Below are 20,408 nucleotides of genomic sequence, written 5' to 3'. Positions count from 1 at the left end.
ATCTGTGAGGATGGCTGGCTTTAGCCTGTAGCCTTCCCTCACCTGTGGCCGCTGTCCATGGAGGCTGTCTGTCCATGGAGGCTGTCTGTCCATGGTCACCTGCAGGCTGGGGGACCATGTCTGGGATGCCCTTTAGCATGGCTGGAGTGATCAGATGAGGAGACCCCAGGTGCACATCAGAGGGGTCTCTGCTTGGCCACGGGGAGGGGCCTGGACAGGGCTGAAGGGCCTTGTGGGAACAGTGACCACGGACCCAGCCCGGCAGGGCGAGGCCATCGAACTCGTGAGACTGCTCTGGAACTGTGAACAAGTGTCCCCTTCACAGAGCCTCCAAGGCCCAGCTGTGAAGGGGGCAACACACCCAGCTGCTTGGGCTTGAGTAGGGTGACTGGAGGCACCGAAAGGTGCAAGGAGAGCCAGACCGGGCCACTGACCACCCTATCCCCTCTGTTTCAGGGTGACCCTGGTCCCCCTGGGCCCACCGGCCTCCCGGGCAGCGTGGGGCTACAGGTGAGGCTAGGAAGCGGTAAGGATGGTGGGATGGGAACTCAGCCCACGGAGTAATCAAGCCCTGCACGTATCTACCCTCGAGGGGGCCAGCTCCAGCTGGGAGGTGTTTGGCCAATACTCAGGCACAGGAGCACAAGCTGGCTGGGGGTCCCACCTCTGCCAAGGCTGCTGATCTCAAGGCTAGTGTCCCCTCCCTCTGGGGGACCTGAGCTGAGGCTGAGGGCTCATGGAAGACACCAGGGCTCCCAGGGGTACCCTGAGGGCCGAGGCCCTGGGTGCTGGTGGAGGTGCACCCCCAGCCTCTGCATCTGTGCCTCTCTCCTGCAGGGCCCCCGGGGATTACCAGGACTGCCAGGGCCACTCGGGCCCCCTGGGGACCGGGTAAGTCCTGCAGCCCCTAGCTGGGGCCGGCCAGGTGGCTGGGGGCCTGGTTGTCCGCACCTCCAGACTTCAGATGGGCCCCGTGAGTGACACTCTGAAGCGGCCGGCACCCTGGCTCTGGCCATCGCTGCAGTGGTGCAGGCTTTGTTCTGGGCCCTTGTTCTCACATGTGCCTGGGCGAGAGCCCACAGTCGGTGCTCACTGATGCCCGCACGTGGTCCCAGGCTGCTGTGAGAGCTGTTCACATGTGTGCCTGGGCGAGGGCTGATGAACTCTGCTCGCTGACACCCACACACACGGTCCCAGGCTGCTGTGAGGGCTATTGTGGCTTAGGCCAGAGCAGGAGGGGAAGCAGGGATTTGGAGACTACTAGGTGGCATCTTGGGGGAGCTTGCTGGGGAGCCCTAGAGGAAGGGCTGCTTGTGTCTGGGCTGCCCCTGAGGGAGCACTGGAGGGATGCCAGCCTGGCCTCAGACAAGAGGATTCCGGATCCCCTCTCTCCTCTGCAGGGTCCCATCGGGTTCCGAGGGCCACCTGGGATCCCAGGAGCACCTGGGAAAGCGGTACGTGTGTCAGTGGACGGTGGGCGCCATGCCTCGTGGCCTCTCTCCCCTTTCCCTCTGCTCCTCTCAGACGCCCCCAGCCCTACTGGGGCCCCTCTTCTGTGGCTGAGCTGTTCCCTGGACACCCTGGGAGGGCTTGTGGCATGGGTACGGGGGTACTTACCAATGGAATCCATTCTTTTTGGGACATTCGCCTCCTTTCTGGTTCTGGATGTGGAATGAGGGGTCACCATCGTCCCTCTGGCACCTCCGGCCATCTCTGACCACTCCTGGAGGGCCCAGGCCTGGAGGGGCCCCCGTCCCACTCTCCGACCATCTCCATGGTGTTAACTCCGTCCCTGCCCCACCTCATCATTTCCAGGGTGACCGAGGCGAGAGGGGCCCAGAAGGGTTCCGCGGCCCCAAGGGTGACCTCGTAAGTGAGAGGGAACTTGGTTCCCTGGGTCCTTATGTGGAAGAACCCAATTTCCCTCCTGACTCATGCTGGGGAGGGGGACACATTTGGGAGTGAGACTGCGAGGGGCTGCCCTGGGTGGGCCTGGGGGTGCGTGGGGGTGAGCCTGGCCCTGGAGGGCCCCAGCTCTCTCCCTGGCCCCAGCCGTTCTCCCAGAGCCACATGGGAGCTCTGTGGCCCCCTGCAGAGCGGCCAACGGGCCGGGTGGAGGGACCAGGCTCCAGGGCTTGGATCCTGCCCCCGGAGAAACGGCTCTCGGGTTGAGCAAGTGAACATAAGGAAAGTCCGGAGACAGTGAAGTGTTCCAGGAGTGGAACTGAAGTGACCGTCCCCAGACTGGTCAGCGACCGTCCCCAGGCTGGTCAGCGACCGTCCCCAGACTGGTCAGCCTCCACACCTCCCTCGACCGAGCCCTGGCAGCTGGAGCGCAGGGAGCCACCATGCCGCGCTGCAGCATCCGTGGATCCAAACAGTTTTCCCCACGCACCCACAGGCCCCAGGGTGGTGGTCGGGGGTGGCCCCTGCTGCTGCCCCCCACAGCTCCTTGGTGTCCCCGAGCAGCTGGCCGGGGAATGCGTGAGGCCGTCTGGGAAGAGACTGCCACTGCTTCTGTCACTTGTGTGTCCTCTAGGGCAGACCTGGTCTCAAGGGAACCCCCGGAGTGGCCGGGCCAAGCGGAGAGCCGGTGAGTGCAGGTGGCTGCTCCTCAGCGAATGCTCCTCCCCCGGGTCCTGGCTATGTACAGGCGGAGACGGCATTCAGAAGGGCTGGAGCTCAGTGCCCTCTGCTGTGGCCATCTTGAAATCCCGGTTAACGGTGGAACAGCCCCACAGCCGCACACATTTCTCTCTTGCCCAAAGCCTCACGAGTGTGCAGGAATAGGGGCCTCAGGCTGGGTTTGCCTGCATGGGGGACACGGGAAGTAAGGGTGGGTGGGTAGCACCGCTGGGCAGAGGTGGACACTCCTGGGGCCCTGGGCACCAGTGCAGGCCCCTTCCTTCCTGCTGGGTGCCCACCCTCAGCCCAGACCTGGGCTCCCTTCCAGCCCCTCGTGTTGCCTCTGCCCCGGAGCAGTACCCTGCCTTGGGACACCCAGCAGTTGGCTGTGTCCTGATTCCAAAACCAGTCCAGGGTGGACGAGGCAGGCCTGGCCTAAGTCCTGGCTCCCAAGCCTCAGTTTCCCCACCGTAAAATGGGCCAGAACTGAACTTCCTTAGGGCACCATGATGTGCCTGGTGGACGAGGCCTCGGGCATCAGCGCTGCGTCAGCACCGCCTCTGCCACCCACCCGCACCCCTCGCCTGTGTGGTCACCGAGGCAGCACTGGTTGCCATATGGCCACCTCGGTCATGAAACCAGACAACTGCCAGGGTTTGGGGGCAGACACAGTTTTAGGTTGATGGGGAAGGAGGCTGCCCCTAGGGCGGGACTGTAGAGGGAGGGAGGGGAGCTGCCTGCCCAATGGGCCTTACACATCCCTTGTCCCCAGGGCATGCCGGGCAAGGACGGCCAGAATGGCGTGCCGGGACTCGATGGCCAGAAGGTTGGCATGGGGCTCAGGGTGTGATGGGAGGGAGGGAGCTGGAGGGGAGTTCAGCCTCCCGAGGCCTCAGCCTCCCCTTCCGCACCCCAATCTCTGTCCTCACAGGGAGAGGCTGGTCGCAACGGTGCTCCGGGAGAAAAGGGCCCCAACGGGCTGCCAGTGAGTACCCGGTGGGTGGGGCCAGCCTGGGGGGGCCACAGCTTCTGCCTGCTCAGTGGCCCATGTTGGGTTGGGTGGGTTGGTCGCTGTAGGGCTGACTCCCTGGGAGGGGTTCTGGGGCCTGTGTCCATCAGGGCCTGGCACAACCCCTGGTGCCCAGTGGGTGCTGTGGACGGTTGCCTGTGTGTTTGCATGTGTGTGCTTATTCGTATGTACATGGGACATGTGTGAACGTGTTGATGGCCATCCCAGGATGCCATGCGGTTATCACCCCCATGGGCCCTGAGTAGGGGCTCCTGCATCCAAGGCCAGGGAAGCTGTCAAAGCCGCACCTCAGGTCCACAAGGCTGGGAGAAGTCGGCCCTGCCTTTGGGTGCACTCACTCTGGCCCCTGCACCCTGCCTGTGTGCACGCCCCTGTGTGCTGCTGCCTGTGTGCAATGTGACTGGCAGCCCTGACCTCAAGCTCTCTCCTGGCAGGGCCTCCCCGGACGAGCGGGGTCCAAAGGCGAGAAGGGAGAACGGGTATGTGGCCGCAGCCGCTTTCTTTCTGGGAGGGGAGGTGAGGGGCTGGGAGGCGAGGGGCCGGGAGGCCAGCGACCTGGTCCCAATGCAGGTGTAGGCAGGCACTCACAGCTCTCCTTCCTCTGCAGGGCAGAGCTGGGGAGCTGGGTGAGGCTGGCCCCTCGGGAGAGCCAGGCGTCCCTGTGAGTATCTGTGGCGCCCCAGACCCCACCCCATCCAGCCTGTGTGCAGACCCTGCCCTGACACCCTCCTTCCTTTTCCTGTAGGGAGATGCTGGCATGCCTGGGGAGCGCGGTGAGGCTGGCCATCGGGGCTCAGCGGTGAGTGCAGGGATGTGGCTCGGGGTCGGGGGTTAGCACTGAACCATCGGCACGTGGCCCCAGTTTCTGAGCAGGCCAGGGTGGCATTTGGTTGCCTCGATGGGCCAGGCCCACAAAAGCCGAGGATGCCAGGAGGTGTGGGGTCCCGCCTTCTTGTCCCTCACCCTCTGGGAGACGGTCGGGGCCAGGCCGGAGCTGCCCTGTTTTCAAGCCTTCTATGCTGAGCCCAGCCTTGTGCCCCATAGACTGAGATAATGACAGCACCAGCCACAGGGCCCTGGTCGGGGGAGCCATGGGCATGGGTGCCTGGCCCCGAGTCTGGCCTGACAAATTGGGTCCAGGGCATGCCTGAGTTCTGAGACCCCCTAAACTGCCTTGGGAGGTAGCCCTGCCTCTGTCCCCAGCAACCCAGCCGGCTTAGAACCAGCTCCTGTGTTCACCCAGGTCTTGGGGGAGGCCAAGCCAGGCTCCCTGGGACCTCTTGGGGACTCCTCGAACCCTGAGACATCTGCTCACACCTCACCTTTGTCTTCCAGGGGGCCCTCGGCCCACAAGGCCCTCCTGGAGCCCCTGGCATCCGAGGCTTCCAGGTGAGTGAGGTTGGGGCAAGGGCCTGGCATTGGGGGGTGGCACACCCAGATGGGCCAGACACGACAGGGTAACGGCACTGACGAGCCAGGACCTCCTTCCCCAGGGTCGGAAGGGCAGCATGGGAGACCCTGGCCTTCCAGGCCCCCAGGGCCTCCGAGGTGACGTGGGCGACCGGGTAAGTGGCCCTCTCAGCAAGAAGCTCCCCTGCACCCCCATCCCCACCCCCTACCATAGTCCCCCACCCCCCACCACAGTGCTCCACCCGCCACCACAGTCCCCCACCCCCCACCACAGTCCCCCACCCCCCACCACAGTCCCCACCCCCCACCACAGTCCCCCACCCCCCACCACAGTCCCCCACCCCCCACCACAGTCCCCCACCCCCCACCACAGTGCTCCACCCGCCACCACAGTCCCCCCCCCCACCATAGTGCTCCACCCCCCACCACAGTCCCCCCCCCCACCACAGTCCCCCACCCCCCACCACAGTCCCCCACCCCCCACCACAGTCCCCCACCCCCCCCCCACCACAGTCCCCCACCCCCCACCACAGTCCCCCACCCCCCACCACAGTCCCCCACCCCCACCACAGTCCCCCACCCCCCACAGTGCTCCACCCCCACCACAGTCCCCCACCCCCCACCACAGTCCCCCCCCCACCCAGCCCACCCCCACCACAGTCCCCCACCCCCCACCACAGTCCCCCACCCCCCACCACAGTCCCCCACCCCCCACCACAGTCCCCCACCCCCTACCACAGTCCCCCACCCCCCACTACAGTCCCCCACCCCCACTACAATCCCCCACCCCCACTACAGTCCCCCACCCCCCACCATAGTGCTCCACCCCCACCACAGTCCCCCAACCCCCATTTCTTTCAGTCCTCCACCCCCCACCACAGTCCCCCACCCCCCACCATAGTCCCCCACCCCCTACCACAGTCCCCCACCCCTTACCACGGTCTCCCACCCCCCACTACAGTCCCCCACCCCCACTACAGTCCCCCACCCCCCACCATAGTGCTCCACCCCCACCACAGTCCCCCAACCCCCATTTCTTTCAGTCCTCCACCCCCCACCACAGTTCCCCCCCCACCATAGTCCCCCACCCCCACCACAGTCCCCCACCCCCCACCACAGTCCCCCACCCCTTACCATGGTCTCCCACCCCCCACTACCGTCCCCCACCCCCACTACCGTCCCCCACCCCCCACCACAGTCCCCCACCCCCCTACCACAATCCCCTGGGACGCAGACAGAGGCCCTCGCAGCTCCTGGTGGGAAATCTGGCCATGGGCAGTGTCTCCCTTCATGGCGGAGGCAGTGGCATCAGGGCCCCAACTGTGGCGCCTTTGGCCCCTCTGACCTTCCACGAGGTGTCCCTTGTGGGCGGGGGGCTGCGGGAGCCTGGGCGGCTCTGCCTCCTGCCCTGCGTAGACGCCTGGCGGGACCTGCACACGGTCAGTGTTCATTCCTCAAGATTGGCGTGGAGGCTGAGGCTCGAGAGCCACGCCTGCTCCCGCCTAGCGGGTGTCTGCGGAGGCGCCGTTGACAGAGGATCACGTTGCTATAAAATAGGTTTGAACACCACGTCCCAAGCGACTGTAACAGTCACAGCTTCTACCTCGTCAAGACTTTTTCCTGCTGGTCTTGCAGCAGCTGCAGCGTTAGCTCCTTGGGGGTCCAGGCAGAAGGGAGGCACGGCCTACCCAGGGCCCCAGCTCACTGGGAGGAGCTGTGGGTCTGGTCTGGGCCCCAGCCACGCTCCACCAGGCCCTTGGGGACCTCGTGTGCCTGCTGTGGCTGCCTCTGCTGGGTAGACAGACCCCTTTTTAGACGTCAATCCCGAGAAGCCTCCAGGACATGGCTGCAGATGCCCCGTCATTCCAGGGTGATGGTCACTCCAGGGTGATGGCCGGGGCTGTGGACACCACCACCCCCTGGGGGATAGTGGGCTGTTTGGTAGCCTCCAGGCAGGACATTCCAGAGGTGGGGGCCATGCCAGCAACCTCAGGGCCTCTGAGAGATGGCAGGGCTGGCACCCACCCTGTGGGCACTGTGCCTGTCCCAGGTGTGGGTGGGGCCTGGTGGCTGAATTTCCCTTTCACTTTAAACTCACGGGAAAGCCTCCCGCTTTTCTGCCCCGTTGGCAAGTTCTCACTTACGTGGCCATGTGAGCAAATGGACGTTTTTTAAAGGGATTCGTAGCAACTCCCAGACATGTCCTAACTTCACAATCCCAGGGGAAGGTGATTAGATGAGCTTTTGCATCTTTGACTCCACTGTGATGGAATTATCCTGCGATTGTGCAAAAATACCCGCACGAATTCACGGGTGTTACAAACAATGCCAAACCTAATGGGACTTCACTACCCACAAGGGGAGGCTGGACAGAGCTGTCGGGCCCAGAGGCTGTGAACGCAAGCTTGGCCTTTGGGCCTGTGTCTGGGAGCCGGTGTTCACAGAAGCCCTTTGTGCAGCACAGATGGGGATGTGGGGAGGTGTTTACCATTCCTGGGCCCAGGGCAGTCTCACTTTAGGGATTCCTGCCATTCTTCTAATCCAGAGCCTTCTCTCCACGCCCAGGGTCCGGGAGGTGCCGCAGGCCCTAAGGGAGACCAGGTGAGCTGGGCACAGGCCGGGGCAAAAGGAATGAAGGCAAAGCTGCACAGCTTCTCCCAGGCCCCGCCTGCCCTGGCTCTGGCCCTGGCTGTGTTTTTGGGACGCTGAGCCTCCTTTCTCCTCTTGCTGTGCCCGTCGGTCGCCCTTTCTGGCTCCTGCCACTCCTGCTTAGCACAGCGTCAGCAGCTCTGGGCACCCAGCCCCCAGGCATGCCCCGGCATCCCCCGCTGCCTTCCTGGGTGCAAACAGCCGGCCAGAGTGTCCCTGCATTGCTCTGGGTGCAACAGAAGCTGCTTCTAGTCCAGGAGGCACCAATGGGAACTCTCAAAGGGACAGAGGTGTTTCCTGCTGTCCTTGCTGGAGAACTGACAGAGGGCAGGGGCGAGGCTTTGTGTGTGTGTTCTGCAGGCAGATTCGAAATGCATTTCTGCTCTTCGAAGCAATTTTCTCTTTGGAAAAGTGTCAGGGTGGGTGGGGCCATGGTCGTGGCTGCCCTGCCCTCCTGCAGCGCCTGCTCCGGGTGTATGGGGCCGTGGTCGTGGCTGCCCTGCCCTCCTGCAGTGCTTGCTCTCACTTCTAAGCACAAGGCCTTTCCATAAGGCTGGAGGGCCTGCAGCAATCGAACCCCCACCCCAGGTTCTGCTTGGCAGAAAAGCCTCATTATGCAAACAAATGTCTTCCATTTTTTGGCCCCGCCCCCGCCCCCACCTGCAGGTCTCCCGAGGCAGGGTCCTGGGCTGCGTTTGGAGCGGGTTAAAAGGCAGCTCTGGGGCCTGGGCTCTTGGCCTCGACCGCAAGATGAACGTTACACCCACCGAGGCTTGAGAGCAGGGAGTTTAAGGCATGAAGTCCCTACTCATGCATGAACAGCTCTTTTAACTTTGGGGTGTATCGTTTTCAGGGTATTGCAGGTTCCGACGGTCTTCCTGGGGATAAAGGAGAACTGGTGAGTAATTAGGTAACCTCACTGTTACCAACAGCTGGGAGCGAGGTCACCACTGTGGCTGGGGAACAGTCCTGGGGACAGGGTCAAAATCTGCAGCTCCCGGTGGAAGATCCGCGGCTCTGCTGGGCAGCGTGGGGATGGAGCAGGGTCGGGCAGAGGCCCTGACCACTGGCTGTCCCTTAGCAAGTGGGCAGGGCCTGGCAGGAAAACTCAGCGGCTCTGGAGTCTGACCTGACCCGGGGCTCAGACGTATGGGCTCCTGCGCTCTGCCCCGTGGAGTGGCACCTGCATGAAGGAGTCACAGCTACGTTTTGTTTTTTTGTTTTTAGTTTTTGGAGGTTTTTTGTTTTTTGTTTTGAGACGAGTCTCACTCTGTCGCCCAGGCTGAAGTGCAGTGGCTCGATCTCAGCTCACTGCAAGCTCTGCCTCCTGGGTTCACGCCATTCTCCTGCCTCAGCTTCCCGAGTACCTGGGACTACAGGCGCCGCCACCACGCCCGGCTAATTTTTTTGTATTTTTAGTAGAGACGGGGTTTCACCGTGTTAGCCAGGATGGTCTCGATCTCCTAACCTCGTGATCCACCCGCCTCGGCCTCTCAAAGTGCTGGGATTACAGGCGTGAGCCACCGCGCCCGGCCGGGGTTTTTTTTTTAAATGAAGTTTTGCTCTGTTGCCCAGGCTTGAGCACAGTGGCGTGATCTCGGCTCACTGCAGCCTCTGCCTCCTGGGTTCAAGCGATTTTCCTGCCTCAGCCTCCCGAGTAGCCAGGATTATAGGCCCTCCCACAGCCGACTAATTTTTTGTGTTTTTTGGGGTTTTGTTTGTTTGTTTGTTTGTTTTTGAGACGGAGTGAGTCTCGCTCTTTCGCCCAGGCTGGAGTGCAGTGATGCCATCTCGGCTCACTGCAACCTCCCGGGTTCAAGCGATTCTCCTGCCTCAGCTTCCTGAATAGCTGGGATTACAGGCGCCCGCCGCCACGCCCAGCTAATGTTTGTATTTTTAGTAGAGACAGGGTTTCACCATGTTGGCCAGGCTGGTCTCGAATTCCCGGACCTCAGGCAATCCGCCCACCTCAGCCTCCCAAAGTGCTGGGGTTACAGGCATGAGCCACCGCCCCTGGCCTAATTTTTGTATTTTTAGTAAAGACGGGGTTCCACCATGTTGGCCAGGCTGGTCTCAAACTCCTGACCTCAGGTGATCCACCTGCCTCAGCCGCCCAAAGTGCTGGGATTACAGGCGTGAGCCGCTGTGCCAGGCCCACAGCTGGTTTTTAACTGAAGAAAACTCCACTTCCACAGGACTGAAACTCAGGTGAAGCATGAAATTAGGTTCTCGTTTGAGTCCCTTGATAGACACATTCCTCCTTCTGGATGTAACAAACGGAGCAGTCGTGAGTCCGAGGGAAGGACAGCCTTTCTGGCTTTCCCGAGGCTGAGCTTGCTCAGCTGTGATTAAGTCTTTCCTTGGTGTCTGGGTGAAATAGAAACAGCCTAGCCCCAGGGACCCCAGTCTGGCAGACCCCAGCAGCCCAATGTAAACTTTTTATGCCTCTGGCCAAAAGACCTCAGTTGTATGTGTTTCATTTAGTGAATTCTTTTTTTATTTTTATTTTTTGATACAGAGCGTTGCTCTGTCCCCAGGCTGGAGTGCAGTGGTGGGATCTCAGCTCACTGCAACCTCTGCCTCCAGGGTTCAAGTGATTCTCCTGCCTCAGCCTCCTGAGTAGCTGGGACTGCAGGTGCCTACCATCACACCCGGCTAATTTTTGTATTTAGTAGAGATGGGATTTCACCATGTTGGCCGGGCTGGTCTCAAACTCCTGACCTTGTGATCTGCCCGCCTCGGCCTCCCAAAGTGCTGGGATTACAGGCGTGAGCCACCGCGCCCGGCCCATTTAGTGAATTCTCAGACAACCCTGACCAATGGACCCTGGGAATCCCAGAAGCTGCCCTGCCTGGCCACTGTTGCTGGTGGGGTGGAGGGGCAGAGCCCCTGGCAGGCGGAGAACCTAAGGCTTTGCTCTCAGCCATCCGCACGGTCGGGCTGTGTGAGGTGACCCCCTACCCTCCTGGCCTCAGCAGAGCATGGTGTCCGGACCCGGTCGGTCCCTCTGCTGCGCGGTTAGGCTGTCTCAGTTTGTTTTCTGCAGCTGTAACAGAACACCACAGCTTGGGTAATTTACAAGGAAAAGAGATCCATGTGGCCCCTAGTTCTGGAGGCTGGGAAGCCCAAGACCGAGGGGCGCATCCATCAAGGGCCTCCCCACTGCGTCATTCCATGGTGGAAGGCATAAGGGCCAAGAGGAGGTGCCAGAGAGAAGGAAGGGGCCCAACCCGTCCTTTTCATGAGGAACCCACTGCGGAGACAACAGCGTTAGTTTAGTCCGGAGGGCCGAGCTCTCAAACCTAATCACCTCTTAAAGGCCCCACCTCTTAACAGCATCGCAGTGGCCGTTCAATTGCAGCATGTGTTTTGGAGGAGACATTAGCCCCGCGGACTGTGTTGACGCACCTGGGGCCAGTCATTCCTGAGGACCCAGCTGGAGGGAGTTCTAGGGTTTTAGGGCAGAGAGGTTCAGCCTAGCATTAGGCATGTTAGTAAGAAAAAGGAATGGAAACGAAGTAAGTGTGTGTAAGAGACAGCACCGCGCAGCTACTAAAGTCACTCTTCCAGGGAAAGTAAGTTTTTAAAAAGCTTCAATCAATCAGTGCAATTACAGAAATATAAAAAAATGTATATAGAAGAACAGAAGGAAGGAACCACTGTCAATATTTGGATGTAGTCTAATAGCTGTGTGGACGATTTGATTTATTTTATCCTCAACTGGCTACTTCCCACCCACCCAACAATACACACTTAGTTAAAACACAACTTTTCTCTTCACAGGGTCCCAGCGGCCCAGTCGGACCCAAAGGAGAGGTGAGTGCCCGGCGACTGTTCCGATGACACCATCCGTGGGCGCCTGCTGGCTTCCTGCCCACCGCTGGGCAACCAGGCAGCCCTGCAGGGCACTGCCCAGATCTGAGATTGTAAAAAAACTTGCTCTGGTCAAGGCTGGGCAAGACGGCTCTGTGCCAGCCGGGAAAGAGCACTTCGGGGTGGCTCTGGGCTCCTGGGCTCGCCCCGACCCATCTTCCTCTGTTTCTCTGCAGTCTGGCAGTCGAGGGGAGCTGGGTCCCAAAGGCACCCAAGGTCCCAACGGCACCGGCGGTGTTCAGGGTGTCCCCGGGCCCCCCGGTCCTCTGGGCCTGCAGGGCGTCCAGGGTGTTCCTGGCATCACGGGGAAGCCGGGAGTTCCGGTACGTCGCTGTTCAGCTTTCATGGGGTTGAGATCGTGTTTTTTCCTGAACAAGTTACTTTGCGGGGTGATGGTGGGAATGCCTTACAGAGGCTGCCGCCCCCATGCTGACAAATGTCTGGGGTGAATTCCAGGGGAAGGAGGCCAGCGAGCAGCGCATTAGGGAGCTGTGTGGGGAGATGATCAGCGGTAAGTCGGCCACCCACACCTGCTGCAGCAGGGCCCATCCCCGCCTGGGGTTCCCGTGCCTGGGGCTACACAGACAGCCTTCACGCCACCACTTTCCAGCCAAAGTGAGCCGCTAGCACTCACCCCGCCTGTTAGCCCTTGGGGGTCCACGTCCGCCTTGGCGTCTGCCTGTCCTCTCCACTAGAGGATGGCCCACTCTCCGGCCTCGGATTCAACCAGATTCCCGGCATGCAGCAGACACCCTAAAGCCTGCCGAATGCGATGGGTACAAGAACAGCGGAGTGTGTCCCTGTGGCTGGCAGGGCAGGTCCCCAAACACCCCCAAGGGCACTTCCTTCACCTTCCCACTCTCAGGCTTCTCAGGCTCCAAGGGGTTGGGGGTCCTTTCTAGCTCCGGCGTTCATCACCCCAAAGCAGTTAAACCATTTTCCATCAATCAGAAGGAAAACTTCCTTCTGGAAGGCAGCACTGTGTAGATATTTTATGCTTTACGTAACAATACTTTTGATGATCCTCTCTCGAGTAAACGCCTGCACCCTTGTTTTCCCAAAGAACAAATTGCACAGTTAGCCGCGCACCTAAGGAAGCCTTTGGCACCCGGGTCCATTGGCCGGCCCGGTCCAGCCGGCCCCCCTGGGCCCCCAGGACCCCCAGGCTCCATTGGCCACCCTGGCGCTCGAGGACTCCCCGGATACCGCGGTCCCACTGGGGAGCTGGGAGACCCCGGGCCCAGAGGTGAGTGTTTGACCCCATGACACCGTCACCCTGCTGTAAAAATCCCTCAGACTGACTTGTTAGTAGGGGCTGCTCCTGGTGCCTGCCATGCGCCCTCAGTGGTAACTCCTGGAAGGTGGGGGCCTCTCATGTTTTGGGGCCTAGCGCAGTTAACTCCTTAGTAATCCTGTGGGAACTGGAACATTTTAAAAATGTGATGTTTTTCTCAAATACCATCAGAACAATATTTGGCAGGGAGGGGTTGATTAAAAATGTGACGAAGGCCGGGCACGGTGGCTCACACCTATAATCCCAGCACTTTGGGAGGCCGAGGTGGGCAGATCACGAGGTCGGGAGTTCAAGACCAGCCTGACCAACGTGGTGAAACCCCGTCTCTACTAAAAATACAAAAAGTAGCTGGACATGGTGGCACATGCCTGTAATCCCAGCTACTCAGGAGGCTGAGGCAGGAGAATCTCTTGAACCCCGAAGGCAGAGGTTGCAGTGAGCTGAGATCGCACCATTGCACTCCAGCTTGGGCGACAGAGCGAGACTCCATCTCCATAAAAGAAAAAAAAAAATGTGAGGAATGGCCAGGTGCGGTGGCTCATGCCTGTAATCCCAGCACTTTGGGAGGACGAGGCAGGTGGATTACTGGAAGTCAGGAGTTCAAGACCAGCCTGGCCAACATGGTGAAAACCCGTCTCTACTAAAAATACAAAATTAGCCGGGCAAAACACAGATGTAAGATTTGAATGATGCAATTAGAGGGATGTGAAAATGCCCTTAGATGACCCATGAGTCGAAAATCATTTAAAATATGATTACAAAATATTAATACTCAACTGCTTGATAGGCATAAATATTTTGAACAAAACTAAAATCCCATTCAAATTGGCTGCTGGAGGTCAGGGAGGTGGTTCAGCCGTGCACGGCTCAGCAGCAGGCATAGGCTCTGACGGCTGTGCCACTGGGCGGTTTCACTGGGGACATCTGAGTTCACTTGTGCAAGCCCCGCCTCCTGCACCCCTGAGCCGTGTGCCAGGGCCTGGGGCTTGTGGCTGCAGACCTGCAACAGCCTGTTACTGTGCTGGGTCTTGTGGGCGGTTCTAACACGGTGGTGGGTATCTGTGTTAAACACATCCAAACGCGGGAAAGGTATGGTAAAAATCGGGTATGATAATCTTACGGGACCACTGTCGCCTATGCGGTGCGTCGTCCACCTGCAGCCGTCCTGCGGCACAAGACTGTGTACAGGTGGGTCCCTCTTGTCGGACCCTGTCAAGCCCTATGCATGTGACATCTGTACTTTTCTAAATGGTTCCACTCCGGTAAAAAGGTGGCACCCTGTTTGTTACAAAGGTCGATCAGACACCGCTGTGGTGTGGCTGCAACAGATACTCTAACCATGTGTCTGTGTCCACACCTCATGACAGGAAACCAAGGTGACAGAGGAGACAAAGGCGCGGCAGGAGCAGGGCTGGACGGGCCTGAAGGAGACCAGGGGCCCCAAGGTACGAGTCCACGGCCAGCAAGGCTTCACTGGGTGACATCTCTTCCACCATCTTGTAGCTTTATGTGGGGCGTGCTTGGGTTATGAATGGGTCTCTTTTCCTCTTCTCTTGGCAAAGCAGTCTTAGAGACAAGATTAGGAATTGTCTCAATAACCACTTTAATACATAAAAGTTTAATCGGGGCTGGGCGCAGTGGCTCATACCTGTAATCCCAGCACTTTGGGAGGCTGAGGCAGACAGATAACCTGAGGTCAGGAGTTTGAGACCAGCCCAGCCAACACAGTGAAACCCCATCTGTATTAAAAATACAAAAATGAGCCGGGCGTGGTGGCGGGCGCCTGTAATCCCAGATACTTGGGAGGCTGAGACAGGAGAATCGCTTGAACCCAGGAGGCGGTTGCAGGTTGCAGCGAGCTGAGATGGTGCCACTGCCTTCCAGCCTGGCGAGAGAGCGAGACTCCATCTCAAAAAAAAGAGTTTAATCAGTAAGCAGATCCTCCTGGATCTATTTTAGCTAAGTCAATTTGGTTAGATTCTGTTTAAGCTACTCAGTATCTATTTGAGTTAAATTCTAACAGAATTTTCTCTTAATTGACCTGTGCATACATTGAATATTTCCATTTCTAATGTCAAAAATAAATGCTTTGTCACGGAGGGAGGCAGCGCCAGGATCCTTGGCAAAGGCCATTCCCTGCCCGCCCCTGCCTAAGCCTGGTGCCTTCTCAAAACCAGGAGGCCTTAGACTCCAAGGATGTGTGTGTTCAGATGAGAAGGATCCTGAACAGTCTTCGAGAAGGCACCTGCTCCCACCTCTCCCTGGGTGCCCTGGAGCCCTCTCCTCTCCTCCACCCACCCCACCTCTCCCTGGGTGCCCTGGAGCCCTCTCCTCTCCTCCACCCACCCCACCTCTCCCTGGGTGCCCTGGAGCCCTCTCCTCTCCTCCACCCACCCCACCTCTCCCTGGGTGCCCTGGAGCCCTCTCCTCTCCTCCACCCACCCCACCTCTCCCTGGGTGCCCTGGAGCCCTCTCCTCTCCTCCACCCACCCCACCTCTCCCTGGGTGCCCTGGAGCCCTCTCCTCTCCTCCACCCACCCCACCTCTCCCTGGGTGCCCTGGAGCCCTCTCCTCCCCTCCACCCACCCCACCTCTCCCTGGGTGCCCAGGAGCCCTCTCCTCTCCTCTACCCACCCCACCTCTCCCTGGGTGCCCTGGAGCCCTCTCCCCTCCTCGCTTCCGTGCACGCACACTGCTCTCTGGGTGCCCTGGACTCTCCTTTGCTGACCTAGCTCTGCCTCTACTTGCTGTGCAAACACACAGGGGTCCCGGGCCCCAGCCACATCTCCCCACCTGTGTGGCTCTGAACAGTGTCTGTGTTGTGCTTGCTGGTGAGCAGCAGCCTCCCGGCTGCGCCATGCCCACGCCATTCTGGACCTCGTCACCTCATCTCAGTGAAGGGCTCTGACACCCCCCACTTGGGCGGCTGACTCCCTCTTCCCTCACACCCAGGCCTTCCCCCATGGTCCCAGTGTCATCACTCACCAAAGCCACCCCACAGCCCCCCCACCCCGGGCCCCCTGCCCACTATAAATCCACTCCTTACACAGCCCTCACCAAACCCACGTAAGTCAGAGTGCAAGTGTTCTCAGGACGGCTCTGCACCCCTGCCTGGGGCTGGCCACGCCTGGCCTTCTCCGGGCACTCCCGACCGCCAGCCCCGCAGACAGCCTTTGTGTGCCCTGTTCCCTCGGCCTCCCCGCCCCCCATGGCCTCCCGCCAAGTGAAGAGCGAGCTGATGGAAGAGCAGGGCTTGCCCGCAGCTGGACGTCAAGTCCCCCTGCTTTCAGTCCGGGCTGCAGCTGAACTCACCCTTCTGCTCTGTCCCAAGGACCCCAAGGCGTGCCCGGCACCAGCAAGGACGGCCAGGACGGTGCTCCTGGTGAGCCTGGGCCTCCCGGAGATCCTGGGCTTCCAGGTGCCATTGGGGCCCAGGGGACGCCGGGGATCTGCGACACCTCAGCCTGCCAAGGAGCCGTGTTAAGAGGGGTCGGGGAAAAATCAGGCTCTAGAAGCTCATAAAATTCAACGTGAGGAAGTAAGCAAGTGACAAGGACGCCTGAAGCGCGGTGGGGCGGTCATGAAGGAGCGGGCGGTGTGGCAGGCTGGTGACGTCCAGGAGAGCGAGTGCCCCTGGCTGCCCCTCGGCCGCCGACTGGACACGGGGGCCCTGCCAGCGAGCACCCTCATCGGGCTGTCGCCTGACAGCATACCTCAAAAGGCCCTAGCTAATAAACCTGTAAGCCCAGCATTTGAGAGAAGGTAGGGTGTATATGTAAAAGGTTGTGTACAATTCCACAAGATGAAAAATATTCAGTAACTTGTTTACATAGCATTTGTGTAAAGACTGTGATCTCATCCCAATAAAATGAGATGTTAAATCTTCAGATTAATGACTGGCTACAGAGTAACAAAAAATAAAGAATTTAATGTACAGTAAATTCTCTCCTATACAAAGGTCTAGTCTGATGTTTTGTATACAAACTCACATCTCCAATTAACAGTATTTATTGAGGGCCTTTGTATTGCACTAACGTCTATTGCTATTACCTGTTGTGATAAATAAAGCCACTCATTTAAAAACTCAATTCCAAACACCACAGTTTATTACACATGAAGTAATGACTCTTGGTATGAAAATGTGGGCATTTAAGCATCTACTGTGACAATATTTCATTTGTGGATGAAAGTAGCTTTAAAGCAAGTATCTGGAGAATTTTTAGCACAAAGGTTTAAAATGGTCCTGCATGTTGCAATACAGAATCATTACAAGGGGGTGTGATATAACAAATGAAATACAATTTCCAAACTGTTTTTAGTCAACAATTTAACTTGTTCCAATTGCTAAAGGGGCGTATTTAAAATGTAAATAAGTAAAAAGCAGCGTACTTTTTAAGATTAAAGAAAGTACAAAGGATGTCAATTTTTTAAGTTATCATGTTAAGAAAACATGATGGAATCAGAGCATTGAGAAAATGCTTACTAATTATTGCTAATTATTAAGATGGCTTCATCCCCAAATGGTCTAAGAGGACATTCATGGATAAGCATTTGGTTCTAGATAAATATTTTTACAAAGTGTGCTCTCGAAGTCCCTACCGGAGTCCCGTCAGCTTGAGTCACGCCCTTTTTGAGTCAGGCCATCCGAGCAGAGTTCCAGGGTTGCAGAAAACGTGCATAGATCACGAAGGAATGGCTGTTCACTCCCAAAGGATTCCTGTGCAGTCCGATCACTTGATCTCCATCGAGGGGCTACTCTGTAGACTGCCCTGTGCAGGACAGGTCACCAAGGAGTCTGGTCTGGTCAGCTTTAGCCTTCGGCCAGTTTTACCGCAAAACACACTCTCAAATTCCTAAAGTTAAGAAGTGATGGTTAATGTACTGAATTAATTGACATGAAAACTGCTATCTTCCAAAGTGCAAAAGGTTAAAATTAAGAGCTAAGTAAATGACTTTAAAATACGCTGTTTTAAGGCATCATTCACAAACTTGTGTCATACCTCACAAGGGGATTTATGTAATAAACAGATTTGAACTTTTTTTTTCAAATAGCAGTTACACTGTACATGTACTTTTACTTAGTTTTTCCAATACTCAGAATGTCTGGCCACATTGTATTGATTTTATTGTGGTAAAATATACATGACATGAATGTTTCAACCATTAACAGGCCCTAGCTAATAAACCTGTAAACCCAGCATTTGAGAGAAGGTAGAGTGTATATATTAAACATTTCAGGCTGGGTGCGGTGGCTCATGCCTATAATCCCAGCACTTTGGGAGGCCGAGGTGGGTGGATCACCTGAGGTCAGGAGTTCAAGACCAGCCTGATCAACATGGTGAAACCCCATCTTTACTAAAAAATACAAAAATTAGCTGGGCGTGGTGGCAAGCATCTGTGAACCCAGCTACTTGGCAGGCTGAGGCAGGAGAATCTCTTGAGCCTGGGAGGTGGAGGTTGCAGTGAGCCGAAATCATGCCACTGCACTCCAGCCTGGGCAACAAGAGTGAAACTCCGTCTCAAAAAAAATAAATTTTTAAAAAGTTTCAACCATTAGGCCGGGTGCGGTGGCTCATGCCTGTAATCCCAGCACTTTGGGAGGCCGAGGCAGACGGATCACCTGAGGTTGGGAGTTTGAGACCAGCCTAATCAGCATGGAGAAACCCCGTCATGTACCCTAAAACTTAAAGTATAATAATAATAAAATAAAAAATAAAAAAAAATACAAAATTAGCCAGGCGTGGTGGCACATGCCTATAATCCCAGCTACTAGGGAGGCTGAGGCAGGAGAATCCCTTGAACCCAGGAGGCGGAGGTTGTGGTGAGCCGAGATCGAGCCATTGCACTCCAGCCTGGGCAACAAGAGTGAAACTCTGTCTCAAAAAAATAAATTTTTAAAAAGTTTCAACCATTAGCAAGTCAGGGGTATCTATCCCCATCCCAGGGCAACTCCCTTGCCCTCTGCACTGCCACCCACTCAGGGTTCCAAGGCCAGCACGGTGGAGGTGCTGCTCGCTGAGACGGCTCTGTCCTTGGGGAGACCCTGCCAGCAGGGTGGGGGTGGGGTGAGCTTGCTCCTGTCACACCACCTGTCTTTTACAAAAGGCCTCAATTATAATGGTGGGGTCAGTCTCAACCTCCCAAAGGAGAGACCGAGACGAAGAGAGAGGCACAGGTGACGGCCCGATGACAAGCGCCAACCACCACGGGCAGAATGTGGAAACGTCTACATGACAAATCATTCCCTTTTCAACAAATGAACGGTGAGAAAGAAAGGAAAGGGGAACTATTATGGGTTAAGATATATTTAAGAACTATCAACCAAATGCGATGCTTGGATCCTGATTCAAATGAGCTGACTATAGACACCTGTGGGCTCACGGGAGCTTCTGTTCAGATTCGGGAAGGAGACTCACAGGTGGGTAAAAAGGACTGAAGGCATTCAGGAAGGAGACTGATAATGCGCCTGTGTTTTTAAACAGGCTTTTTCTTTCTGAAGATGTATTTATGAATGAAATGGTGTCTGGAATTGTTTTAAAATAATTCAGTGGGGGTGGGAGGGCGAGAGTATAGGTGAAACAAGCTGATGCCTGAAACCGAATTAGAGGGACCTGGGAGTTCATTTTTTGTGCACATTTGAAAATTTCTGTAAGTTTGTTTTAAAACATAGCATTCTACACGATTAAATCCAGGTTTATATATTTTTTATTGTGGTATTAAAATATAGAACAAAATTTGCCTTTTAAGCATGTGTAAGTGTACAGTGGAGCAGCGTGAAGTCCATTCACAGTGCTGTGCGGCCACCACCACCACCTTTTCATCACCCTAAACAGAAACTCCGTACCCATTAAACACTAACTCCACACCCGCTCCGGCCTCAGCCCCCGGCACGTACCAGTCCACTTTCTGTCTCTATGAATCTGACGGCTCTAGGTGCCTCATTTATGGAATCCTGCAGGGTGTGCCCTGTTGTGACTGGCTTATTTCACTCAGCATAATGTCCTCAAGGGCCATCCACGCGGTAGCCTGTGTCGGAATTTCACTCCTTTTCATGGCTGCATAAGATTCTGTTGTATGCTTGTAACACATTTGTTTGTTCATTCATCTGTTGGAGCACACGAGTTGTTTCCACCTTTTGGCCACTGTGAAAGGTGCTGCCATGAATATTCACAGAAAAGCATCCATTTGGGTCCCTGTTTCACCTCTTTGGGGTTTATGCTTCTCTGGTGATTCTGTTTAACCTTCTGAGGAGCTGTCATACTGTTTTCCACAGTGGCTGCACCATTTCACACCCCCAGCGGCAATGCACAGGGATTCTGATTTCCCCACATCCTTGCCAACACTTGCTATTTTCTGTTTGTCTGTTTGTTTTTTTTAAATAGCCATCCTAGTATGTGTGAAGTAGTATCTCGCTGGGTCTTGATTTGTATTTCCCTAATGACTAACAGCTTGGTGCATCTTTCGTGGGCTTATTGGCCATCTGTGTATCTTCTCTGGAGAAATGTCTATTCAAGTCCTTTGCCCATT

The 20,408-nt window shown here is 56.9% G+C and overlaps 2 protein-coding genes across 6 annotated transcripts in view; one reads left to right on the top strand and one right to left on the bottom strand.

Moving 5' to 3' along the window:
* The window catches only part of COL9A3 (collagen type IX alpha 3 chain), a 26,410-nt gene extending 9,642 nt beyond the window's left edge, over positions 1–16,768 (top strand). Inside the window, exons 13-32 of the mRNA XM_030826036.1 lie at positions 457–510; positions 838–891; positions 1,401–1,454; positions 1,816–1,869; positions 2,540–2,593; positions 3,398–3,451; positions 3,557–3,610; positions 4,090–4,134; positions 4,263–4,316; positions 4,401–4,454; positions 4,991–5,044; positions 5,149–5,220; positions 7,631–7,666; positions 8,568–8,612; positions 11,498–11,530; positions 11,764–11,910; positions 12,044–12,098; positions 12,651–12,833; positions 14,249–14,326; positions 16,213–16,768. Of these exons, the coding sequence (XP_030681896.1) occupies positions 457–510; positions 838–891; positions 1,401–1,454; positions 1,816–1,869; positions 2,540–2,593; positions 3,398–3,451; positions 3,557–3,610; positions 4,090–4,134; positions 4,263–4,316; positions 4,401–4,454; positions 4,991–5,044; positions 5,149–5,220; positions 7,631–7,666; positions 8,568–8,612; positions 11,498–11,530; positions 11,764–11,910; positions 12,044–12,098; positions 12,651–12,833; positions 14,249–14,326; positions 16,213–16,403 (1,425 nt within the window). The 3' untranslated portion in view covers positions 16,404–16,768. The remainder of the gene's footprint in view (positions 1–456; positions 511–837; positions 892–1,400; positions 1,455–1,815; positions 1,870–2,539; positions 2,594–3,397; positions 3,452–3,556; positions 3,611–4,089; positions 4,135–4,262; positions 4,317–4,400; positions 4,455–4,990; positions 5,045–5,148; positions 5,221–7,630; positions 7,667–8,567; positions 8,613–11,497; positions 11,531–11,763; positions 11,911–12,043; positions 12,099–12,650; positions 12,834–14,248; positions 14,327–16,212) is intronic.
* TCFL5 (transcription factor like 5) overlaps positions 16,689–20,408 on the bottom strand; it is a 20,109-nt gene continuing 16,389 nt past the window's right edge. For 4 of the 5 annotated variants that reach the window (XM_030826037.1, XM_030826039.1, XM_030826041.1 and 1 more), the window contains one exon: positions 16,790–17,734. In XM_030826037.1, the coding sequence (XP_030681897.1) occupies positions 17,612–17,734 (123 nt within the window). In that variant the 3' untranslated portion in view covers positions 16,790–17,611. Of the gene's footprint in view, positions 17,735–20,408 lie in introns of all 5 variants that reach the window. The other variant, XM_030826038.1, reaches the window with a different exon arrangement.

This window comes from Nomascus leucogenys, chromosome 13, assembly GCF_006542625.1.
Source record: "Nomascus leucogenys isolate Asia chromosome 13, Asia_NLE_v1, whole genome shotgun sequence".
Classification (NCBI taxonomy): Eukaryota; Metazoa; Chordata; class Mammalia; order Primates; family Hylobatidae; genus Nomascus; species Nomascus leucogenys.
This window is presented reverse-complemented; position numbering and strand designations above follow the sequence as displayed.